Genomic DNA, 26,731 nt, shown 5'->3' on the forward strand with positions numbered 1-26,731 from the left:
ATGAGTAGATCATCCAGATATGGAAAGATATGAACTCCTATCATTCTACAAAAGGCAGTAACAGGAGCTAGGCATTTGGTGAGTACCCTTGGGGAAGTAGAGAGGCCAAAAGAGCAAAACATAGAACTTAAAATGTAAGGAAGAAACAGAGTAATGTAAACATTTCCTAAAAAGGGGATGAACGGGAATATGAAGGTAGGCATCCTTGAGATGCAGACAGACGAGAAAGGCATAGAGTAGAAGGGGAAAGAACGTCTGGAGAGACATCTGAAAGAAAGGAATCTTGACAAAGATGTTGAGCTGGGAAAGATCCAGATTTGGCCTCCAAGTACCCTCTTTCTGGGGAACCAAAAACATTATGAAATAAAAAACCCTCCCCTACTTGGGCAGGAGGCACAGCTTAAATGGTACCCTGAACCAAGAGAGAATGGAGCACTTATGGGAAAAGAAGTTGTTCCTGAGGAGGTTGAGGAATGCCCAAAAAGGGAGGAAGGGATTTCCAAACCATAAAATAGCCCTGATGGATAATGGACAGAACCAAAGAGTCTCTTGTGATCCTTAACCAATTTGGAACAGACAGAAAAAGACGGAGGGAAAGAGGAAAATGTCAAATGGAATCGAGCTTGCCCTGAAAAGCAGGTTTCTGGGAGCTACACTTGGCAACAGGCACATGTCTAGAACCTTTTTTCCTTTAGGCAGAGGATAAGACTGACTACTAATAAAGCAGATTTGTAAGGATAATTCCTCGGGAACTTGGGAACAGGAGAAACAAAAATATGTTTCAACTCCTGCAAGCCTTTACCCTCATCTTGGAGAGACTTGAAAAGTTCATTAGCAGCATCAAAATATTTTTATTACCCAAATAAGCATCCAATAATTTGGCCTTAATGTTATCAGGCAAAGCATGAAGACAAAGCAAGGCAAGGCTCAAATGATAAACCTACTGCCCTAGAAAACAAAAATGGAAAAAAACTAAGGGTAATACTGCTCAATGCCAGAAGTCTACACCTCAAGATGCACGCCCTCGAAGCCCTCCTCAGTATGGAGAACATCGATGTCTGTGCTGTGACTGAAACCTGGTTCAAGGCTCCTGAGAGCACCCCAGCACTATCAGGTTATACCTCATATCATGCGGTCCGGCCCCAAAATCCGGACCGAACCACAAAAGGAGGGGGAGTATCCATATTCATAAAGGATACCCACACCTCCAGGTTAGTGGCAACGCACGAAGCATTGGAGACCATCCAGGTGCAATTAACCATAGGTAAAACTGCCCTACAGTTTGTAGCATGCTACAGACCACTCTCTCAAACTCAGGAAACCCACACAGCCTTCCTGAAGACACTGGAGAGTATGAATGTCTCTCCAAACACCATCATATTGGGTGACTTCAACTACCCAAACATAGACTGGGAACATTACTTCAAGCCCCAACACCCTAGCCCAAAGGTTCCTGGAGTTCATAAACTCAAATGCTATGGAACAACTAGTCACCATTCCCACAAGAGGAGAAAATATACTAGACCTGATCATCACAAACATGGGGACAAAATGCTCCACACCGGAAGTATATCCCTCATTGGTGAGATCAGACCATAAATTAATCTCACTGGAGATCTACATCCCGCCCCCAACCCCAGCAAAAAAGACCACAGTGAAGAACTTCTCAAAAGCAAACTTCACACTTCTTAAGACTGGAGTGGTATCCTTCAAGGCCCCCGAGCCAATGGAAACCACAACCCATGCTGCTGAAACCCTTACAAATGCCTTCTACGAGCACCTCCAGGAATGTATGGATCAAGCAATCCCTAATAAAATCAAGACCCTTTCCACCAAAGGCAGGCGCCCGGTCTGGTGGACCCCAGCCATAAACAAACTCTACAACAAGAGGAGAAAGCTACTACATGACAGAGCAAAATCCCTAAAAGGGAAGGCATCTCTGATCAATACTAGCAAAAACTACGATCACTCATAAAATCATCCAAGGCCAACTTTGAGAGAAAAATCGCTAAAGACACAAAAGACAATCATAAGGCCTTCTTTAGCTATGTTAGAAACCTGGGTAGAAACTCCCAGATATGCTCAGAATTAGTCCAAAATGATACAAAAATCACTGAACCCACAGACATTGCCAACATACTGGCAGACAGGTTCAGTGCAAATTTCTCCCTCCCCCCCCAAAAGGAGAAATATCTATCCCACCAGAGTCTAGCATCCCAAACATCTCAGATGCCCAGGTGAGAGCTGCTCTCTCTAAAGCAAAAAACACAGCATCAATGGGACCGGACGGTGTCCCCAGCTGTGTGCTACACGAACTCAATGAGGAACTAAACCCACACATAAGGCTGCTGTTTAATCTTAGCCTTACTACAGGATACATACCCAAAGAATGGCGTACGGCAACTGTGGTCCCACTCCACAAAGGCGGTGCTTCTACGGACCCTGGAAATTACCGCCCCATAAGCTTGACGAGCCTCGTCTGCAAAGCTATGGAGAGGATCATAATGGAACTCATAAAGACATTGGGGACCTACAGACACTGGATCCTACCCAATTTGGCTTTGTCAAGGGCAGATCCTGCCTCTTGAACTTGGTCGACTTTTTCGAAACAGTCACTAAGGCCATTGATGAGGGTAAGGCAGTTCACACAGCCTACCTTGACCTAGCAAAAGCGTTCGACACAATACCCCACTCGGGCATCATAGAAAAGCTCACCAGCTTAGATGTAAACCCATATGTCACAAGATGGGTTGCAAACTGGCTCAAGGACAGAACCCACAGGGTTAGAGTTGCTGGTGCCATGTCAGACTCTAAGCCGGTCACGAGCGGTGTCCGACAGGGCTCAGTCCTGGGCCCCCTCTTGTTTGGCATTTATTTTTCTGAAGTACAGGCAAACATAGGTGGATTGTGGCTGACAAAATTTGCAGATGACTGCAAACGGCACCATAATTGACACTCCATCAGACACAGACATCCTCCAGAGAGGTCTCATAGAAATGGATAACTGGTGCCAGAGCCATGGCCTTAAGCTAAATGCCAAAAAATGTATAGTCATACCCTTTGGGAAAAACAAGGTAACCCCCAATTACCACATAGGTAGTAATCCATTAAACACAGAAGAAGTTATCGGGGACCTGGGGACCCAAGTTGACAGTAACCTCTCTTTTGACACTCACATTGCCGAAGTGGTTAGGAAGACCTTCTACATTGCCCACCTGATCATGAAGGGATTCACATCCAGATCAGGAGAGGTCATTGTAGCCCTGTACTCTTCACTTATCAGACCAATGATTGAAGTACAACGCCCCATTCAGAATGTACCTTACCCGACACCTGCAGCAGTTGGAAAGACCCCAAAAGTTCCTCACCAAAAGGATAAAGTGGCTCAAACATATGTCATACGCTGCCCGACTGAAGAAACTCCAGCTCTATTCAGTCACATACCGTCTGCTCAGAGGTGATCTGTGCCTGACATACAAGGCCATGTCCAACCCGGAATTAATGGACATGCTCCACCTCAAAAAATCCAAATCCACCAGAGCCACGAGAGCAAGAGACTTAAACCTCAACACAGATATAAATAGGACATGCTGGAGGGACAGATTCATCACCCAGAGACTCCCTACACTATGGAACAGAATCCCAGTCCATGTGAGACAGAGCCCCTCACTGACTCTGTTCAAGAGAAATCTTGGCAGTGGATGGGAGATCGAGGTTTACCCGGAATCATCTCTGTGTCACTGCTGGACAGAGGCATAGCAAACTAATGGGTATAGTATTCTCATCCTAAGGGGTGGTGAAAGCCACACACACTCTGGCTAGGCTTATAAATGCCCTAGGGCAGATAGCCTAGTATGAAGCTATGAACCTATGAACCTAAGCCTAAAGTACCGCCTCATAACTGAACCAAAGGCAGTAGCCCTAGAGGAGAAATCAGGTGCATCGTAGCTGCACTGGAAAGTGTGGGGAAGCAACTTTGGAGGTAGAACCCAACAGGGAAAAGGCAGAAGCCTTCCCCTCAGCTAGGAACCATTTTGGAAACCTGAGAAAGGAGGACCAGAATGTATCTGGTAACTGATGGCCTGAAAGGATAAAGTGGTAGCAGTATAAACCATTTTGCCCAACCCCTTCATAACTATCTTTATCTGAAGTTGGTAGATGGCAAGAACTTGGAGGGCTTGTCAGAAGAGTCCGTCACTACAAAAGGGTCAACAGAAGGGCTTTTATACAGAAATTTACACTCCTCAGGCAGTCTGTGAAACTAAGGAGCTGAGACTCTGGGGCCAGAGAAGCTGCTGAAAACATATTCAGAAAGGCAACTAGAACAGGAGGAACAGCCAACAGCTTAGCAGACTCCATCTTGAGGAGCTCATAATACCCTTTCTGAATGAGAGAGACTTGAGAACAATCCCATGTAAACACCATCATGCACACAATAGTTACCCCCAGTGGAGATTTTCTCCAGAGGGAAATCGGGACCAAGTCTACCTCCTCTGAGCCATTGTGCAAGGGAGAAGGAATCTGAAAAGAGTAAACCAGGGACTCTTCCCTTGAATTCAAAACCTCATCCAAAGAATCAAATCCCCTGGGTCTTTTAAGAGGAGTGGAAGACCAGGGAGGGGCAGGCATGGACACTGCTTTGAGGCATCTTTAAATCAAAGCATTGAATAACCTCTGAGTAAATGCTTGTCATGCATGTTGGGATCCTTGACTACAGAGGAAATATGCTTTGTTTTCTGCTTTTTCTGCAGGATGTCTATGAGAAACACCCATGGAAGGTCAGACCCATGGTGACATTCAACAAACGTGGTAGCACTCTTCTCCCCAACTAATATCTGTGGAATACCTCTTGGTCCTCCGGATATGATTAGCAGAGGTTCCTCCTCAATATCAGCAGCAGACGTTTGTAAAGCCTCCAAGAATTTGTAAAAAGCTGGATCCATGCTGGCCTCTGACATGGTTATGGTAGAGGAATCTAAAGCAACTAACAGACAATCCTCTGGGCTTTCACTGGCCTCAAGAGAGACTTTCGGGTGGAGGATGTATGGCAGCCTTATCAGACCTAAGGTTTTTTGGCTTTTTTCTAGGTAGACGGCTGACCACTGGGACGGGAAGATTCCACCATAGCACCTTGAGCCAACAGTTTTAAGATGCTGTTTTTCAAGGTAAATAGATAAAGAGGAGAGACAACTATGCAGGGTCATAGGGACAAAACCCTGGCATACAGAACACTACATATGGTCATGGGAATCACGCACACCAAAAAGACACTGGTAATGACCGTCTTTATGGGGAATCTGCCTCCCAAACTGCTTTTCCCATTCTGAATGACATGAACCAAACAGCACTAAAGAAAAAAGATAGACAAGAAGAAACCCAAATAAGTCACTTATCTTAAAACACGTCTTGGTAACCAGCACAGCAGAAAGGCATCCAGAATGATGCTCAATGATGGCATTTGGACTGGCAGCAAAGTAGGTGTGTGTGTGTGTGTGTGTGTGTGTGTGTGTGTGTGTGTGTGTGTGTGTGTGTGTGTGTCCGATCATTACCTTTATGCCTTGCGTAGGGAGCATACATGTGTGATGCAAGATGCCTGCAAATACTTAACTCTAAAGAATTTGGCATACTGGCCAGACATTGGATTATCCTTGGCAAGAGATCCCTTAGGTTATGAATACTGCAACGGTGATACGGAAGGACATACAGGTGGCTCATGTTGCTGCATTTGTTTGGTAAAGTTTTTGTCCATCAGTGCTGTTTTTATTGGAGGGGGCTGCAAAACTAACATGTTTATTTGCAGTCTCAGTAGCTCAAGAGGCAACACATTTGCTTTTGAAGCAGAGGGCTGGTGGTTGTAGTAGCACAATAGATGCTTTCATTAATTTTCCAGTATTAACAGTACAGTTCAGCATTGGGGGGGGGGGGGTTGATGCCCTCTTGGGTGTGCTGTCTTTCATATAAGACAAACAAAAGGACCCATCTGCCTGAGCTGGTAGTAGGAGTTCAGGTGGATGTAAAATATCCCATGCCACTTATCAAAAGGAGTAGGGGAGTCACCCAGGGTCCTGGCCAAACTTACCCCAGTCAGTATGAATACCTCCTCGGGTCTTCCCTGTAAAAAAAAAAGTCATTGGCCCAATGAGTCAAACCCAGTCAAACAATAGTAAAAATAAATTATGATTGCCCCTTTATTTCAGTTAATTCATTATATCTTTGAACTTTGACTACTTTAATGCATCAGAATCATTATGATTATTATATCTTAATAGACCTGTCGTCGTAAAGTGATCTTGGAATTCCCTCTCCCCCCACAGAATCTACTTCAAGCCTACTTCACACAAGCACCAGAAGTGCATCTCTCACACTAATTTTTTCAAGCCCTGGTCTTCCAAGACACTACAAAATGTGTTCAGCAGTGTCTCCACCTCCACCCAGGACCAAGGATTCTACTGTTTTTGCTTCACCCAAAGAAAACCAGGCAATTTGCACCACCATAAGTACATGTAAGCAAGCTCTAGTAGCAGTGTCATCAATAAAATGTACAGTATATGCTATCTCAGTTTGAGCGCTTCCCTCTAATGTGCACACTTGCAGGGACCCCCAATTCCCTCACTTGCCCACCGTTCCAACTACATTTTTCCAATAGGTGGCAGCAGAACTCCACAGCTCTCCTCCTATCAACCAGCCAACCCACCCAACCACAGTCCCCTGCTCTGCTCTTTCCAAGCAGTTCGTCTAGGCCATAACCAGTCACTCAAACTACTATATAGAGCCCATAAAGCCTGAAAGTCTACATCTCCTGCTAAAAATTAAAAGTATCCACATACAACTTACAAAGCCTGCTACCTACACTGGTACAAGCATCCATTGATAGTTTTTCGCTCACCTCTGCTGGGCTCTACCCACTCCATTTCTCCTGCGGGCTCACTCCGCTCCCCTAACCTGCCCTCATTTCCCACCTGTCCCCACTACCTGGACATTTATCCATCCCCAACCCCTCCCACATCTCCTACCATCCAATCACACAACACCCCACCCACCACACACACCAATTGTATACAACCCACCAAACCTTAACAATGCCTCCTACCTCATTACACCTACTAATACTAACAGCCCAACTTATCTCCCTCTCCAGTCTTACTTTACTTACACAACTCCCTAACTCCCACCATACCCCACCTTCTCATTCCACAGCCACTTGCATACCTACTTCCACATCATCCTATAGTTCTATAGCACCTGAACTGCACTCCACTATCCTAACCATACTATTCAAGCACAAAATCCTATCCATCTCACACACACCTAACTCACCCTTCCATGCTCATCACAAAAAGCTCACCTCCTTCCACTGCAGAAACTCTCCATCCATAATAAACTGCCGCCTTCTCATTCCCCACCAACTTTCCTTCTAACTCTCTGGCGACATCCATCCCAATGCAGGGCCCACCTCCACCACACGATAGTCTAGAGCGAGTAGAGCCCAGCAGACATTGCCAATATAATGGCCGACAGATTCAGTGCCAACTTTAGCCCCCCCCCCCCCACAAAGGACCAATCACGATATCAATAGATTGCTAGACAGCCAGTTTTACTGCTACACAGTTTAAAACAGCACTGTCCAAGGCCAAGAATACAGCTTCTATGGGACCTGACAATATCCCTGGCCATGTTCTACATGAACTACAGACTGAACTGGCACCTCACCCGTGTGCCTTGTTCAATCACAGCCTCACCTCAGGCTTTGTCCCTACTGAATGGCGCACTGCTACAGTCATCCCTCTCCATAAAGGAGGAGTGGCTACAGACCCTGGGAACTATCGCCCCATTACCCTGACAAGTCTGATATGCAAAGCTATGGAATGCACCATCATGGACCCAATAAACAAGGATATAAGGAATCTCCAAACTCTGGTTTTGTGAAGGGTAGAGCTTGCCTGCTCAACTTGGTCGACTTCTTTGAATCAGTCACTAGAGCTGTGGATGAAGGCAAGGTGGTTCATACAGCTTACCTTGATCTGGCCAAGGCCTTTGAAATCATTCCCTACACTCAGGAATCATAGAAAAACTCACTAAGCTAGGCATCAACCCCTATATCACTAGGTGGGTTGCAAACTAGCTCACAGATAGAACCCACAGTGTGAAAGTAGCTGACTCCAAATCAGACTGCCGATTAGTCACGAGTGGAGTCCCACAGGGTTCGGTCCTGGGTCCTGTCTTGTTTGGTATCTACTTCTCTGAAGTCCAGGCCAACATAAAGGGACTCTGGCTGATGGAGTTCGCAGACGATTGCAAGTTGGGAGCTATTAACTCCCCAAAGTGATGTTGACATCCTACAGAATGGCCTCACTGAGACCAATGACTGGTGTCAGAACCATGGCTTTAAGCTCAATGCCAAAAAATGTGTAGTCAATCCCTTTGAGAAAAACCTAGTTCCCATGAATTACCACACTGATGGTAGTCCACTGAACACAGAAGGCATTATAAGAGATCTGGGAACACAGGTTGACAGCAACCTCTCTTTTGATCACCATATTGTCACTGTGGTCAGAAAGCCATTCTATGTGGCACATCTCATTACTAAGTCTCCCTCTACTCTTCCCTCATTAAACCAATCATCGAGGACAATGCCCCATTTGGCATGTAGCTCACTAGACACCTGCAACAACTGGAGAGGCCACAAAAAGTACTTCACAAAGAGGATCCTAGGCCTTAAACACTTGTCCTATATGGACAGACTCAAAAAACTCCAACTATTCTCTGTCTCATATCGTCTACTTAGAGGCGATCTCTGCTTGACTTACAAAGCCATGTCTGACCCAGCTCTGTTAGAAATGCTACATCTAAAGAAATCCCAATCCCTCCGCACCACATGCTCCAGAGACCTCAACCTCATTACCACAGTCAACAGAACGTATTGGAGGGACAGGTTGATAACCCATAGACTGCCCATGCTATGGAATAGACTTCCCATACATGTCAAGCAGAGCACCTTGGTGACCCTCTTCAAGAGAAATCTTGATGAGTGGATGAGAAATAGAAAATTCACCCCGGGGATAACTCCAGTGGCTCTACTTGACAGAGGCACTGGGAACTAAGGTCGGGTGGCACAGTGCCAGGGCAATCCTATGGCTAGGCATCTAAAGGCCCCAGGGCCTTTAGCCTAGTACACATCTATGAACGAATCACAAACTCTCCTTCCACACACACTCAAATCCATTCACATTACTACATTCAAAGCCCAGAGTTTTCTAAACAAAATCCCAAACCTCCATACCTGGCTATCCCCACAATCACCCCGACATACTAGATATCTCAGAGACCTGACTAAAACCCTCCATAAAAGACAATGACATTTTTCCACCTGGCTACTTAATGATTTGCAATGACAGACTTGACAAGAAAGGTGGTGGCATAGCTATAATCTACCCCTCTACCCTAACAGTCACCCCATACTCCAATCATATTCCAAACTTCTCCAATGCTGAAATAAATACAGCTATACTAAAAATCAATAATCACAAGTCCATATGTATAGTCACCCTCTAATTGCCCCCAGGCATCAACATTCTGATACTAGAAGACATCCTCTCCTGGCTTTCCTCCAACATGAAAAATTAAACATACATCCTTGGAGATATGAACATCAGCTGGGCCAGTATAAATTCTCAAACCCCAACTCAGACAATCGACCTCTTTTACTTCTCCCAACTCAAACTTTTCCACCAGACCTAACAAAGATGGGACCTCTTGCACCATCATTGATTGGATCTTAACATCCCATCCCAATCTAGTTTCAAATGCTGGAATCCTTCCAGACCCTCTCAGTGACCACCCTACCAGCTTTTGCCAATCGTCACCCATCCCCTCTTCATAAGCAACACCATTACATTCAAATTCACAACCTCTCCCACTTCAACCCTCAAACCTTTTCCGAATGCCTAAAATTGAATGACTGGACCCCCCCCCTAAGAACCCTGCCCCTTGACACTGCCACTAACTACTTACTTCAATGAAACCTTTTTAAACCTACTGAAAAACCATGCTCCTCTAAGAACAAAGCATGTCAAAGCTAAAACCACCTCCTCACTATCAAAAGAAACTAAACTAATCATGCTCCAGAGAGACAGAAAATGGAAACCATTCCAAAAAACCTAACACCCTAATCGAGCTCAAACACCACAAAGAAACTAATAACTAGAGACCAAAAAGCATACTTCTCCAAACTTCAATCCGAGCACCCAACCGACCCAAGAAAATTCTGGGACTCAATTCTCCTCTATCCTTCACCCTTGAAATAAAGACAATCCCTGTCCCAACCCTAAACTTACCAACCTTGACATTGCCACCCTTTTCAACTCCTCCTTTGTGGATTGTATAGTTAAATTATCCTCCTCCTTCCCCAACCCCAACAGCCCACCACAACCCTCTAAATACAATTCCTCTACCTCCACTTTCGGCCTAAAACCCATACCCACAGATACAATAAAAAAAAAAAAACTCCTCCAACTAAAACCCTGCCGCAACGCACCAGATAATCTAACATCAGCCTTCCTCAAAATAGCTGCTGACACCATTGCCTTCCCCATCTCCATCCTTATAAATCGGTCTATCCATGAAGTCTATGTCCCTGCAATCTGGCGACAGCATATATCATCCCTCTCCATAAGGGTGGCAACAACACTGACACTAACAATTTCAAACCCATTGCCATCTTTTCCCCACTTTCCAAAATCCTGGAAAAATGTATCCATTCACAACTAATGCCATACCTAACCATAACTATCGTATCTCCCCTACTCAGCATGGTTTCCACCCTGGCCACAGCACCATGACTGCCCTTCTGTCCTTTCTCGAAACCATTAACCAAGCACGTGGCTCTGGCAAACTCTTATCTATCCTGCTCCTCGACCTGTCCAAAGCTTTTGATACAGTCTCCCACCCCTTAACTCCTGTCTCAACCCTCCTCTCAAATTTTCTCCCTCCACCATAGCCTGGTTGTTTAGCTGTCTGTCACAATGACAACCAGCAGTACAATGGAAATCTTCAACCGCTCCCTTCCTACTCATGCCCACTGTCATGGCCCAAGGTTCTGTTCTAGGCCCTCTACTCTTCAATATTTCAATATTTTTATCAATAAATATCACCGCATGCTCCCCGATTAATCTCCTATCCAATATGCAGATGATTCAACTATCATCTGCTCAGCTAACCTCCCCCTCTGACCTCCAACAAAAAACCCAATTAGCTTTCTCCAAGACTGAAACCTGGATGCAAAACTATCACCTGGCCCTAAATGCAAATAAAACCAAACAGATATTTTCCACCTCAAGAAAATACCCAATCGACAAAAACTCATTCTCTATACTCAGTCTGAACAACACCCCTGTTGAAATTGCATCAAATACTAAACGGATCGGTATTATCATTAATGAACATCTAAAATTTGACTTTTATATTCACACCACCATTAAAAAAACACCAAAAACTAGGACTTCTGTACAGACAACTGCTATCACCCCCTCCACCAGGAAAAACCCTTGCCTCTTACTACCTTCTCCCCTCTCTTATGTATGGTGCCCCCCGATTAACAAATCTCCAACTCTGCCTTCAATCCAAACTTGACTCTCGCTACAATAAAATGAGTAAATTCGCTACCAACTCAAAAAACTCATCCCACCATTGCCACTCTCTCCACACCCTGCAATGGCTTGAACTACCCAATTACCTAAACTTTCTCAAACTTACCACTGCCCACAAGCTTATCTTCAAACCTTACTTTTGCCACTCTCCCACTGCCACCCTAACCCTCTACCTTCTCAACCACTTTCTCAGATCTGAAAATCAAAACCTCCTACAAATCTACAAACCCTTACGACCCAGTGGCCACCTCCTGCTACTTATCTAAACTATGTATCTCCCTCCATCTTGCGCAATACTCCTAACCACACCAACTTCAAATCCCCTCCAATTCTCACATCTTAATTCAAAATGGGCATTCCCAAGCAGTTCTCCCACATAAATCTCCCCTTAACTACTTTGACTCCCCCACCCACTCCACCCTATTCTCATACCACCACTCTGCCTATCACCACTTTCTATTATTCACACCACCACTCTATCACCAATTTCTATTACCTGCACAGGACACTCTCCCGTTGCACTATGGTTAACCTTGTTTAGATGATCTTATATCAAATACATTGAATTTATCACAACAAAATTTGTATTCTAACTATGTCAATACAAAAATTGTCCTCTAATGTTCTATTACCTGTATGACCCTACATGTGTGTATTATAACTATTATGCCTCTTATCTATTTCACTGTATACTCAGCATGCTGTAATTATTGATCACACTGCTTTGTATATATATATATATATATATATATATATATATATATATATATATATATATATGTACCTTGTATGTTTGTTTTGTAATTTATTTGTTACTGGAGCTTTTCTCCACGGGCCTCCACTGAAAATCGGTGCTTCTAGGCCCAGTGAACTTCCCCGGTCATCAAACTGAAATAAACAGACACAAGGAATTTTTTTTTTTTTACTTGTACTACTGCCATTTTATTTACATGGAAGTCACAGGCATCTTGTAGTGTTTGGAACACATTTTCCACTTTTTTTTAATTACTTTGATTTTGAGCTCTCATAGCTGACCTCTAACAGCAGTTATAAATTCTCAACAAAATAAAATAGAAGCCTTAAAACATGCAGTTAATCTAGCTTTTATTTATGCCAATTGTCTACTCTCCCACATTCCTCCTGAGATGACAAAACTACAGTTGTAATCTAGGAGATGTTAAGTGACCACTCTTGCTTCTATTTCAAAGAACTTTTAACAAACATTTAAATAACGCTACTATTTGCCTATGTCTGCATTGGGAAGATGCATGCTTTATCTTGAATGCTGGCAAAATGAGCTGTATTTGTTTAAATATTTTCCTTACACTGCAGTACAGAACAAAATAATTCCAACTTTCTGCTCTTAAATTTTGGTTACTGAAAAATTTTTCTCCTTATATTGAGGCACAACTTGAATGCATTTGCACATCAAATTTTCCCACCTCAGTTACACTGTAGCTATACCCTTGACTTGTCACAATGTAGCAAACACTTCATCCAATCCATAATCCTTGGCCATGACAAATTAGTTTTTTGTATTGTGAATACTGTCTGCATTTGTCAGAGTTAAGTCATTTGTTGTTTTTTTCATAAGGAAATTGGCTTTCATTTTTAACAGTGAATTAATGGTGAGTCATTACCATGTATGATGTATTCTATGGTGATTTTTCCACAAATGTTCTACATGCCCCAACAGCTAGTGAATGTGCCCAGACAAGAAAAAAAAACAGAGTAGTTACTTGGGATTGGGGGTGGGGGTTAAAACTGAAGGTTGATGCCAAAAAACTTAATCGCATGCTTCACGTCCAATAACTCAACAGTAAAATGCAGACAATCGAGCATTTGAAGCAATCTGATTTAAACACACATTAGCAACTATAGCTCAAGACACAAGAGTATTCCTGGTTGGGATTCCTTGTAGACCGCTCTGTCGGAGATGCTGGGTGAGCAGACTGGACTGACTGGGGAGATGATTTTTTGAGTTAAGCTACAGAATCGGACTTGTCAAGACATAATAAAGACTTGTTGACTAATTATGGTGGCTGCCAAAAAAGCAACTACTAGAAAATGGAAAACAAAGTCTAGACCAAGTTTACTAGAAGTAGTGAACATAACAGAGATAAAACAACTGGAATAGGGATCTTTAGAAAAGGGAAGGAACAAACTACATAGGAAAAAATGGGAATAATATATGCAGAGCAAGAACAAGGCTTAAGAGGCAGGATTTGAATAAGCTACATAATGCTTAACTGATCATACTGGATGGTTAATAAGTGATGTATAATGTTTACAACTACAGTTGTTTCAATCGTGTCTGTGATGTAAACTGTAACTAAAGTGATATAATTTTGGAGATTTTTCATTTATATAAAAATGTAAGACTGCCTTTGTCATGTGTGTAAATTTAATAAAGATGTTTGGGGAGGGGGGAGAATTCTCGGATACTATAATGCCAAAGAAAATTCTGCTGCTGCACCTTTATAAGCATTGCCAATTCTACCATAATTGGCTGCTAAAACAACTTACCCTGAGGGCGAAGAATATCAAGGCACACTACACCAACTATTCCTGAATTAAAACAAATGCTGCAAAATCAGATCTCATACCAATGTACAGAAAATTTCTGAAATGTATGACAGGAAGCCCGACGAGTGGAGGGCTACCAACCCACCAAATGCAAAACTCTGAATTCCAAAGAACTGAAAACAACTATGAAAAATGTGACTATCTTTCCTTGAGGGGACCCCGAAAAAGGTTGAAAACAGTCGCACGTATTCTGATTGCAAAGTAAGCTGCAACAGGAAATATAGTTGGGGACTAGTATCATTGGGGAAGTAACAGCTGACCATTTACTTGTCAACCATAAGTAAGGTAGCTATCAGAAAGCTTCTGAAGATTACCCATACTGCCCAAGCTTACATACTCATTTTGGCAGATCTGCTCTCAAACAAAGGCCTTACTTCCCAAAATAAAACTTTTTGTTACAGGCCATTGGCTCTCAATTTGAGTTATTTCAGTCAACAGTGTATAATTACACACCAGTATTTGATTGAAGAATATTGATATAATGTAGGGCTGCTTATAATTAGGGACAGCTTTTCTGACTTGCAGTCCTTAGGTTTTATTTGTACAAATAGCTAGCGGTCTCAAAAAACAGCTATGATTTACTAAAAAAAAACTTACTGGAAGAATTTGAAGGCTTTCACTGTGCATCCAATGCTGGAAAAGAGACTCTTTAAGTTATCTTCAGCAACTGAAGGTCTGTAAAAAGAAAATGCAAGTGCCTGTTACTGCTGTCAAGAACTGCTTGGGAATGAACAACTAAAATTGAAAAGCAAAAAAACATGGAAAATGTAGACAAGATTAGCATGTTAGGAAGAAGCTCTTACCACACCAGTTGATCTAGGAGAGCTTTCTTCCTAGGGAGTTGTTGGCAGTGTACTACTACTCCACTGATCAATCCAACAATTATTTCCTACAAAATTCCATGTTCATAGAAGCCCACTAAAATGACACACACCATGACATAAGTTATCAGACATGCTCATTTGTCTTAAGAGCTTGCCAGCTTGTTGTCATGCCACCTAGTGAGCACCATTCTTCACCTCAAGAAATAATACAGACTTGAACACACATACTTAAACAAAATGGTGCAGTAACATGAAAAATGTCACAATAAAAACAATTCCCAAAGTTGTGTGCTGTCAACAAAAGTTCCAGTATGTTTAAATAAAACATTCTACAGTCAAATGTAACTTGCTAAAATAAACAACATTCTACTGTCCTGTAGCATTTTACTATTTTTAATAAATTATATTGTAACGTTTATTGGCTGTATACCTTTTATTTTTGGAGATTGAGTATTTACTTACCAAACTTGCAAGGAATTCTACCTGCAACTAATTACAGAAAAAAAAAAGTCAAAGAGGAGCTGGAGAAAAGGTGTCCTGAAGCATCAAAGAGAGACTACTGAAGCTGGCAGGAATGGTAAGGAACATATCATGTCTAATGTCAATAACTTTGGGTTGAATACCACAGCAGCTCGGCATGGGCAAACCACCTGGAAATGATTTCCCTGGATTACCTAAGGCCAGGTGCAGATAGCCAATTCATGGTGAAAGAACGTCTAAAAAAATGTTCCAAATTCTTCAGTCAAGTGGCAAGGTAAAAAATAAGACTTGGTGAAGGTGTGCACCAAGAGGTCACAGCACAAATGCCTGAAAGAAAGACTTTCTAGAAACAAAAACTGGTGGCAGCAGCTTCATTATTAGAGTAGATTGAGGGTTGCAGCATTTGCCAATCATCAACTGGCCACCTGATTGCAACAGTAATCCAGCTGGCAATCCTACTAGAACGTGTCTGTTTGATAATTACACACCCTTCCATCCTTGGACCAAAAACATATGAACTAATCCATCCTACTGTACTCCTACACCTTCTTCAGGTAACAACCAGTACTGCATATGTGCAGGTCAAGGGTAGGAAGGTTTCTTCCCACTTTTTTATGCCACTACCAAAAAAAAAAAAAAAAAAAAAAAAAAAAAAATCTAGGACTGTATTGACTGGTTAAGGAAATCTCCAAACCAACCATTAGGAGGAAACAGAACACTCGGGGCAGACATCGGATCCATGGAAGCTATGGGTCCAGGATCTGAGAGACAAGCTGGACATCTGAATTTTCTGGCTCGGAAACCAATTGACGGATCAAGGGAGGAGCATGTGCTGATGGGGAGGACTTCGCCTGATCAGATTTCTTTGGGTTCAGATTCAGTAACAACTTGGCCAAGGCCAGTGTCTTAGAAGCCTCTTTACTACCCTATCCCACATCATCATCAGACGGTACCACAGTAGAAAGGGTTGAAGACCTTAATTTAGTCAAAAAAGGAGATGGGAGCCGAAAAGGTATTGGCTCCAATGAAGGGGGATGGTTCCGATAACTAAAATTCAGTGGGAGCTGAAGAGGTCAGAGCCAGGTGCTCCAGCTACTCTGACAAACTCGTGGATCCGGAAGTAACTGTCTGCTCCGAGGGTTCTGTTGGAGCAGCCTAGGAGCTTTTTGTTTCAGTGCCAAGAAAGATTTTGGTCAAAAGAATGTTTTGGTGATTTGTCAAACTTTTCAGACTTGTCAGCCTTAGAAATGGTTGCGGACTCTGGAGAAATCGCCTCAGAGAAAGGAGTTTTCAGCAGTCCCTTTAAAAATAGCTTGTTTTTCTGCTCCATAAGAGAGCTTTGTGGCATATGGAGCATGATTCTTGGAGATGATGCCCCAAGCAATACACATTTCTCTTGAAACCAAGGGCTTTCCCTTCTTGTTTCTGAGACATTTTAATAACTGAGTAAATAGAAACAAAAACAAATTAGCAAACATGCACACACTGGAAACGTGTTCTAATTTAAATAGACTGAAACATTTCAGAAAGCTAGAAACATTTTTTTTAAGAGATGAAATTGTCCTCCAAATCAAATGGACGATAGAGAGAAAGAGGACAAGAATTAGAGGGGAAAATGCCCTCTAACTTAAACAGACATTAGTAGATGTCCTCTAACTTAAACAGATGGTAATAGGAGAAAGCAAAGGGAATTAACACTCACTCTCTACACACAAAAATATAGGTAAGGCTATATAGAAAGGATAGAAAATCTATATCAAACTAGCATCTAACTGCAAGAGGTCAAGTTTAAAAAAGGGATTTTAATAATAGAAAGAAAGCATTTAGACCAGAACTTACTTCAAAACCATGTCCTTCGCAGAGTGGCAAATGAAATCTGAGAAAGTTAGAGAGTTGCATTATGGGCAAGGAAGAAACGCCCACAAGCTTTGGTGAAGGCCTAGAGCTTTTGTAAAAGGCTGAGACGGAGCAGATCTGATCCATCAGTGAGAAAAAAGGTGAACTTTACATCACATCACTAAATATCTATGCAATGGTGAATTTAAAATCTCATTTTTATCAACTGGGAGGTTCTAAGAATGCAGCCATGCAAACCTCCTCAAAAAGCAGTGCCCATAGACCTGGACGAAGTATCAACAGAGTTATACACGCACTGTAAACAATGAGCAGTGATCTGTGCAAAAGAATGAGAAGTTATGTACTTACCATAACGTTCCATGTTAGTTGTCTTCTTCTAGCCTTCTTTCTTACTGGATGGGTTCGGAGCCGATCCTCGGCTCCGACTCGGCCTAATACTAGACCTCGAGAGCTATTTTTACCGGCTCGAGGCTATGCTATGTCCCATAATGCTAAGCGTCATATACCCAGATCTCATTTGATAGTTAACACTATGGACATATATGTCCCACCACAACAGAGAATAATCCACCTAATCATAGACACAAAAATAAAGATATATGTGTGTGTGTATATATATATATATATATATATATATATATATATATATATATATATAAAAAAACCCTCTAGAAGAGCTAGCAAAAAAGAGGGAGCAAGGGAGCTAGCTGGGGATATAACTCTCACACGGTACTCTAGATCTTCCCAGGCTAGGGGGATGGAGGGTGGGACGCGAGAAGAAGACAACTAACATGGAACGTTATGGTAAGTACATAACTTCTCAATGTTAAGTTGTCAATCTCGCCTTCATTCTTGCTGGATGGGACAGCGTCCCTAGCACCTAAGTCCTAGGTGGCTCAATGGAACAAACTCTTGAGTACAGTGGAACCAAATCAGCCAGACTTCTGGAGGCCATATCGAGCTTGTAATGAGAAATGAAGGTATGAGGAGAGACCCAAGTGGCCGCTGTGCAAATGGAATCCATCGGCAATCTTGCCTGAAAGGCTATTGAAGAAGCTAAAGCTCTGGTTGAGTGGGCTCTTGGCTTAGTAGGAAGTTCCCTGTTCCTCAACTGATAGACCAACATAAGACAGGACAACCACCTGGACAAGGTTACCTTAGAGACTGGTTGGCCTTGCTTCCCTTCCGCATAAGACAGGAAGAGTTGGTTTGATTTCCTCATCTGCTTAGTTCTATCCACGTAGAAGCGTAATTGACAGTGAACGTGCAAACAATGTAACTTTCGTTCAGCTCTATTGTTGTAATTTGGGAAGAAGACTGGAAGATCTATGGTCTGATTCAGATTTTTCTCTGAGATTATTCTGGGTAAAACAGATGGATTAGTCCTAAGTGACACTCTGTCTTTGTGAAAAACAAGATAAGGAGGGCGAACGCAAAGGGCTTGAAGTTCTTAGACTCTTCTTGCTGAGGTGATGGCTACTAAGAAGAGAGTGTTTTCCATGAGAGCAACTTCAACGAACAAGAAGCCACCGGCTCAAAGGCAGGAAGAATTAACAAAGACAGTACCAAATTTAAGTCCCACGGTGGGGAGGGTCCTTAACCGGGGGCCTAAGTAAAAGGGTTCCTTTTAAAAAGGCTTTGCAAAGTTTGTGGGACATGATGCTGGTCTCTGACAAGCCAACGTGGAAATTTGCAGTAGCTGCCAGTTGAACTCTGATGGTAGCTGAGGAGGAGCCCAATCGAAAGAGTTCTGGTAGAAACTCTAGAACTGTCTGGACAGGAGCTGTAAAGGGGCCCACGTGTTTTTCTCCTGCCCAGGCAGAGAAACGCTTCCATTTGCTAGCATAAGTCTTTCTGGTAGAAGACTTGTGAGACGCGAGGATGATATCGCAAACTGGTTGAGAGACAAGGGGAAGCCTGGCTAGGGTTGGAAGTGGAGAAACCAAGCTGTGAGGTTGAGATCGAATGGACTGATGCAGCACACCCGATTGATGGGTCAGAAGATCTGGCACTGGGTCCAGATGCCAGGGCTGCTCCAGTAGATGGCGTTACAGGAACGGAAACCAAATTTGTCGAGGCCAGTAAGGGGCAATGAGGATCATCCAGGTTCTCAAGGCAGTCACTTTCTGGATTAACTGAGTAATCAAGGGAAAGGGGGGGGGATGCATACAGAAGACCCCGGGGCTAATCGTGAACTAGAGCGTCTCTGGGGGGTAGACCTGGGAGAGGGAAGAGGGTGAAGAAGTCTGGGCATTTGCTGTTTAGAGGTGTTGCAAAAAGGTCGCAGCAAGGCTGACCCCACCTTCTGAAAATTCTTTCCACTACTATCTAGTTGAGAGACCACTCGTGAGGCATGAGAATGGCTCTGCTCAGTCTGTCCGCTATGACGTTGGACTTCTCGGGAATATGTGTTGCTACCAGAAACCATTGAGAAGAGATCGCCCATTGCCAAAGTCTGAGTGCTTCTCGACATAGGGGGTAGGATCTGGTTCCGCCCTGCTTGTTGATGGACCACACTACAGACATATTGTCTGTTTGAACTGCAATAGTCCCGGTGGGTAGAGAGTCCTGAAGGGCCTGAAACGCTAAAAGTACTACTCTCATTTCCAAGACATTGATGTGCAAGTGGCATTCGAAGGGTTGCCATGTGCCCTGGACTGTCCTGCCCCAAAAATGCCCCCCCCCGATCAGGGAGGCATCCGTTGTCACAGTGGCAACAGGAGGAGGAAGGACCACAGGTCTGCCCCGGAGGACCTGAGGGGAGACCGTCCACCAAGAAAGGTGTCTTTTGCATGACTGAGTGATTAGAATGGTGTGTGACATGGGGAGCTGTTGAAAGGACCACTGGGAAAATAGCATCCACTGCAGGATCCGCATATGAAAACGCACTAGGGGAAGTAAAGTGATTGCTGCTGCCATGAGACCAAGTGTTTTTAGTACAAATCTGGCTTGGACTCTGTTCTCCTGTAATAGGATCTGAACATGGTTGCGAATGTCTGAAACTCTTTGTGTAGGTAGTTTTGCCGAGAGCTCCACTGTGCTTAAAATGGCACCTATGAAGGTAATAGGCTGACAAGGCGACAATGCAGTCTTTTCGAAATTTATAGAGATACCTAGCACATTGCACGTTTGTACAGCTTAATCTCTGGATTGGAGTAGTTGGTGCCTGGTGGTGGCAGTAAGGAGCCAGTCGTCTAAATATGGAAACATCTGGAATCCTTGTCATCTCAGGTGAGCTGCAGCCACTGCCATGCATTTGGTAAACACCCTGGGGGGCTGTGATGAGGCCAAAGGGCAGGGCTCTGAATTGGTAGTGACTGGCTCCCAGCCGGAAGCGGAGAAACCTTCTGGAGCGCCTGTTCATCTTGATATGGTAGTACGCATCCTGAAGGTCTACAGAGCACATCCAATTGTCCTGACCCAGAAAGGGTAGAATGGACTTGTAGCGTGACCATCCGGAACTTCGTTCTTTGAACAGACTTGTTCAGCCTGCTGAGATCCAAAATAGGTCTTCAGTCCCCTGTCTTTTTTGGTACCAAAAAGAACTTGGAGTAGATTCCGGATCCTTGTTGGTCTGCTGGGACTGGCTGGATGGCCCTTTTTCTTAGCAGCTTTGAAATTTCTAGTGCTGCTAGATCCCTCAGACCGGATGGAACGTCTGGAAGGGGCCCTTTTGGCTGTTGTGGGTGTGAATACAGGGAATTCTGTAACCCTTGGATATGATCGACCGTAGCCATTTGTCTTGCGTGAGGGAATGCCAGGCTTCTGGGTACAGTGATAGTCTTCCCCCGACTGCCTCCGAAGGTGGACAGTCGGGCAGCTCCTCAGGGGTGCTGGAAGGGCTTGTCAGAGAAAGATTCTCTGTTACCCCGATTCTGCGGACCCTCCCTGCCCCTCGGGTGGCGTCTATTATTGTTCCCTCCTCTGCTTCTGGAGGGAAGCTCACCACGTGCATCAGGCAGTACTCCCTGAGGTTTGCGGAACCACATTTTCCCACCTTTCTGACCCTTAGGGTATGGTCTAGAAGGGGTAGAAAAACGGACTCCTAACAGCAGAGAGAGTCTTGCCTTCCTGCTCATACCTGGTCAATGTATCCTTCACTTGAGGTCCAAACAAGGCAGAACCGTCAAAGGGGGGCGTTAGTGAAGGACGCCTTGAAGGGGTCAGCAAAGTTGCAAAGCCACATCCAGGCGTGTCTCTTTAGAGCAACGCCCATGCCTGCGGCCCTACTCGCTCCATCGGTGGCATAGGAAATGAGCCACATGGAGGAGTTTACAATAGAGTTCAGGGTCCCTAGCTGGGAGTTGATCTTTTCCTGAGACCCCGTAGCTGATGGGTTCTGTAAGGTATCACCTAGTTCTTTGAGAAGGGTGAAATGGCACAAATAATTCAGCGAACGCATGGCAAAGGTCGCTGAAGAAAACATCCGCTTGCCGTACCTATCCATAGTACTAGATTCCTTATTAGGAGGATGGACAGGAACTGAAGGGTCAGCCAACTCCTTCTTAGTGGCCGCTGCCAACCACCATGGCATCAACGGGGACGCCCTTGGTGAGAAACTGATTGGGAACGCTTTCGGCTTGGAGACGGCTCCGACACCAAGGTCGGAGCCGACTGAGGCCTCGGTGTATCAGTTCCAGCCGGAACAGACAGAAGAAGGTCTGCTTGGTGCCGGCTTCGGACATGGATCCGACGGTTTGGCGGACTTAGAAGGTTTTCCTGACAGAGGCTTTGGTAGGAGAACCTTCAGGTTTTAATAAGCCCCTTAGGATGAGCTTATTTCTGCGTTCCTGCAGGACTCTTGGGCTAAAAGCATGACAGATGGAACAAGAGTCCTGCAGGTGCAGAGGGCCCAAACAATAAACACAAGAAGTGTGACTGTCTGTCAGAGACATCTTCTGACAGCACAAGTCACACTTCTTGAATCCCAATAGCTTGGTATCCTTAGACATGATACCACAGGAACGGGACAAAAAAGTCTAGACAAGTATACCAGACGCAAACAAACACACACACAACACTTGAAAAGACACTCCCAAAGTTACTACAATAAAACAAAACAAAATTCCACACACACATACTACTGAAATGGAACCTGTACAAACCTACTATAAAGGGGGGGGGGTAAAGGCCTAACCACCTTAAGGGTGGAAAAGAGTAAGGAAAACTATTAATAAAGGGAGGGAAGACTAGTCGAAAGACTACTAACACTACTAGAAAGGATCTAAGGGAAAAATATCTATCAAAAACTAACTATAAATATAAAAAAATCTTAAATACGACCTGGAGCCAGTGAAAACGCAACCTCATAGCTGAAGCGGCAAACAAGATCTGGGTATATGACACCTAGCATTATGGGACATAGCATAGCCTTGAGCTGGTAAAAATAGCTCTCGAGCTCTAGTATTAGGCCGAGTCAGAGCTGAGGTTCGGCTCCGAACCAATCCAGCAAGAATGAAGGCGAGATTGACAACTTAACATACTGTTATTCAAAGCAGATTTTTTTCTCTTAAGAAGAAAAAAAAGTTACGTACTCACCATAATATTCCATCTGTGTTGTCCACTTTCATTCCTACTCAAAGAATGGGGTTGGATCCTACCATCGGATCCAATTCGCCCATTTTCTACAGATTGCAGGATCCGAGGGCTCAAACAGAGGTTCCTAACCACTCTTTCGTCAGATCTCTCCTATGGTTAAGGTGGGAGGGAAGTTAAGAATGAAAATGGACAACACAGATGGAACATTATGGTGAGTACATAACATATCAAATGTTATCTTCATTCGTTCCTCAACGAATGGGACAGAGTCCCAGCTAGAATAACCTTGGGTGGGACTCGTGGAAGGATGTTCTGGAGCAACCAAAGGCAGCTTTACTTCTAGAAATGATGTTCAATTTGTAATGTGCAAAAGTATGAGTATTAGACCAAATGGCAGCTGAACAAATATTGTCAACAGATGCACTAGCTTGAAAGGTTGCCGAAGTAGACACTGACCTGGTTGAATGTTTAGGTAAAGGAATACCTTTCAAGGAATAAATTAATGAAATGTACAATCTGTTATCCATTTAGCCAGGGTAGTTTTAGAAACTGGTCTTCCCCTTCTTACATTAAAAAAGGAAAAGTTCCATTGTGTGCACTTACCATAAATGTAGATGTTCATGTGTACTCACTGTTGCAGTCATCACACAGATTATCTGCCTGCAGGTAGCCCTCAGTCGGCCCGAATATCAGAGTCTTGGGATTTCTGTGTCGGATGCCGTAGCCTCTTCCATGACGTCAGGACGACAGGGGTATAAAACATGCAGCCGATGCCATTACATCAGTTTTTCTTGCCCCAGATGTCAGGAGCTCCCAAAATAGGAATCAATTACATGGTGTGGAACACCTCCAGTAAAAAGTAAATACCATAGCCATAAGATATGGCCACAAAGAGGATAGGTAGAAAGTCTAGAAAAGTTAGGGGGCTGGAGGGTAACCAGGACTGCAACAGTGAATACACTTGAACATCTACATTTATGCTAAGTGTATACAACTGTACTATGTTCTTTGCGTTTCACTGTTGCAATCACCACACTTGGGTTGATTCCCAAAACTGAGCAAGGGTGGAGGCTGTCAAGAAGTATAAGGGCTGACTAGCAGGCCTTATAAGACTGCTGTGGCAAATCCAGCTCTGGATTTAGAAAGGACAGGTAAAGTGGTAATGCTTAGTGAAGGTGTGTACATAACTCCAGGCTGCAGCTTCCAGGATGTCCCTGGTAAGGGACTCCCCTGAAAAATGCTGTAGAAGTTGAGGTGGCCCTAGTGGAATGATTTCCAATCCCCTGTGGGGTAGGTTTTTCCAAGGTGTTAATAGCAGAAATGGATGCAGGGTGTTATCCATGTGGAAATGGTTTGCTTTGAAATGGCCCTGCCATTTGCCCCTGTAGGAAAGCTGACTAGCAGCTGGTCAGATTTTCTGAAAGGCTTAGTCCTGTCAAGGTAGAACCTGAGCTGTCTGTGCACGTCCAAGGAGTGCATGATCTTCCTCCCTTTATTCTGAGGGTCAGGGAAAAAGGTTGGTGAATGGATGGATTGGTTTAAAGCCACACTTGCTGCCACCTTGAGCATAAATGATGAGTTAGTCCTGATGGAGACCCTGCCTGCTTGGAAAATAATGAAGGGTTCTACAGCCATTAGTGCCTGTAGCTCAGGCACTCTTCTTGCTGAAGTGATGGCTAGAAGTAAGGTTGTTTTCCAAGAGAGGAATTTTAACTCTGCTTTAGCCGCAGGTTCAAAAGGGGGGGGGGTGAGCTTCTCTAGTACAAAGAAAAGGTCCCAGGCAGGGGTGTGTGAGCTCTCCTCAGGGGGTCTTAAATTGTTAGCTCCTCTCAGGAACTGTTTGATCAGAGAATGAGAAAACAGAGGTGGCTCGTATTGTAATGAGCTGAGATGGCCAAGGCATGATTCTTAATTGGAAAGGTCTTTGTGGAGCAGCTCTGCTAGGTAATATAGAATTTGAGGTAAGGAGGGTACGGCTGTGCCCTTTCCTAGAGACTGGCTCCAAGAACATATCTTTTCCACTTTTCTGAATAGGATTTCCTAGTACTAGGCCTTCTGGCCTCAAGGATGATGTCCAGCACCTGTTAGCTGAGGGTTGCTGATGTTGTGTTCAGGGAAGAAGCCAGGCTGCAAGTTTCAGTGTTTGAGGCTGAAGATGCAAAATCTGTCCCTCCTGCTGGGACAGCAGGAAGGGGGTCTGATGTAGGTGCCAGGGTGGCACTGCTGTCAGACTGCATAGGAAGGGGCACCAGTACTGGCGTGGCTAGTCTGGTGCAATAAGGATTGTCCTTGGTCTGTCCTGCTTAATCTTAAGTAGTACTTTTGAGAGGAGGGGCAGAGGGGGAAAGGCTTAAATTGATACATTTTCCCATGTAAAGGATAGAGCATCCACTCACCATGCTTGGCTGTGCGGATTTCTGGTGCAAAGTTTGTTCAATTGATCGTTTTGCTGGGAGGCAAAGAGGCCCACCTCTGGTGTCCCCCACCTGTTGATTAAACGTTTGAATGAGTATGGTTTGAGTTTCCACTCGTGTGGGTCCAGTAGCTTTCTGCTTAAGTCGTCTGACAGTGAATTTTGTTTGCCTGGCAGGAACTGAGCTTGCAGGTGCACTTGGTTGCTCAAGGCTGTGTTCCACAGGGCCATGGCTAGCCTGATGAGTGGGTAGGAATCAGTTCTCCCCTGCTTGTTTATGTACCACATAACTGTGGTGTTGCCTGTCTTTATCAAGAGTTGTCCTGGAAGGAAAAGGTATTTGAAGGCTGTCAGAGCATTCTGTACATCTAACATTTCTTTTTTGATTGATATGCACGTGAATTTGTCCTGGGCTTCATTTGGCTTGAATGCATTTGCCTGCCATGTGAGCCACCCATGCATAATCTGATGCGCCTGTTGACGGGGTTTGGGAGGCGAAGGGTTGAGGGAAAGGAAGTCCCTTGTTGTGGTTGCAAGTCACTGCCAACCAAAGGAACTCTGCCCTTAGACAAAGAATGATAGGAGTCAGTATTTCCAAGTCCTGAGAGAGTTGACACCAGTGACTTTTTAAGTACCACTGAAGTTTCCTTATATGCAGTCTTGCATATGGAATTAGTAGAATGCATGAGGCCATGAACCCTAGGGCTTGCAGTATTTTTCTTGCGGATAGCTGGGTCTTGGAGGCCTTTAGTTTGAAGTAGTTTGTCAAATGAACCTGCTTTGCTGGAGTGAGGAATGCCATCTGGGAAGTTGTGTGCAAGCTTACTCCCAGGAATACAATCCATTGGCTGGGAACCCAATGCGATTTATTTTCGTTGATGGTGAACCCCAGAGAAGTTAAAAGTCTCTTCGCGAATGCCATGTGCTGAAGTAGCAATTCCTGACTATTCGCTTGAATCAGGACATCATCCAATTATGGGTACATTTGAATATTTCTCTGCCTGCAGTATGCAATGACTGGAGCCAGGCACTTTGTGAATACCCTGGGCATGGCAAATAAGCCAAAGGGAAGTGCAGATTACTGATGGTACATACAGCCTGCCCTGAAACATAGATATTTCCTACAAGATTCCCTTGTGGGGATGTGCAGATAAACTTCTTTTAAGTCTAGGGTGACTAGCCAGGAGTCCCTGGCTAGCATAGGAAACAGCTGTTGTAGTATAAGCCCTTTGAATTTTGGGACCACCAGGGAGGTGTTAAGAATGGACAGATCCAAGATAGAGCGCCATGAGCTCTCTTTTCTGGGCACCAGGAACAGTCTGGAATAGAAACCCTGTCCCCTTTGCTCTATTGTAACACGCTGAATAACCCTGACACTGAGAAGAGAA

General features: G+C 44.0%; 1 protein-coding gene across 1 annotated transcript in view; it reads right to left on the minus strand.

Annotated features, from left to right (window-relative positions):
- Positions 1-26,731, minus strand: part of LOC122793226 (polypyrimidine tract-binding protein 3-like) — a gene marked incomplete in the record, with an annotated part of 1,714,658 nt that overhangs the window by 250,992 nt on the left and 1,436,935 nt on the right. The window contains 1 exon segment of the mRNA XM_044061073.1: positions 14,829-14,906. Coding sequence (XP_043917008.1) covers positions 14,829-14,906 — 78 coding nt within the window.

This window comes from Protopterus annectens, chromosome 2.part0 (genome assembly GCF_019279795.1).
Source record: "Protopterus annectens isolate FY-2018-M chromosome 2.part0, PAN1.0, whole genome shotgun sequence".
In the NCBI taxonomy this organism is placed as follows: Eukaryota; Metazoa; Chordata; order Ceratodontiformes; family Protopteridae; genus Protopterus; species Protopterus annectens.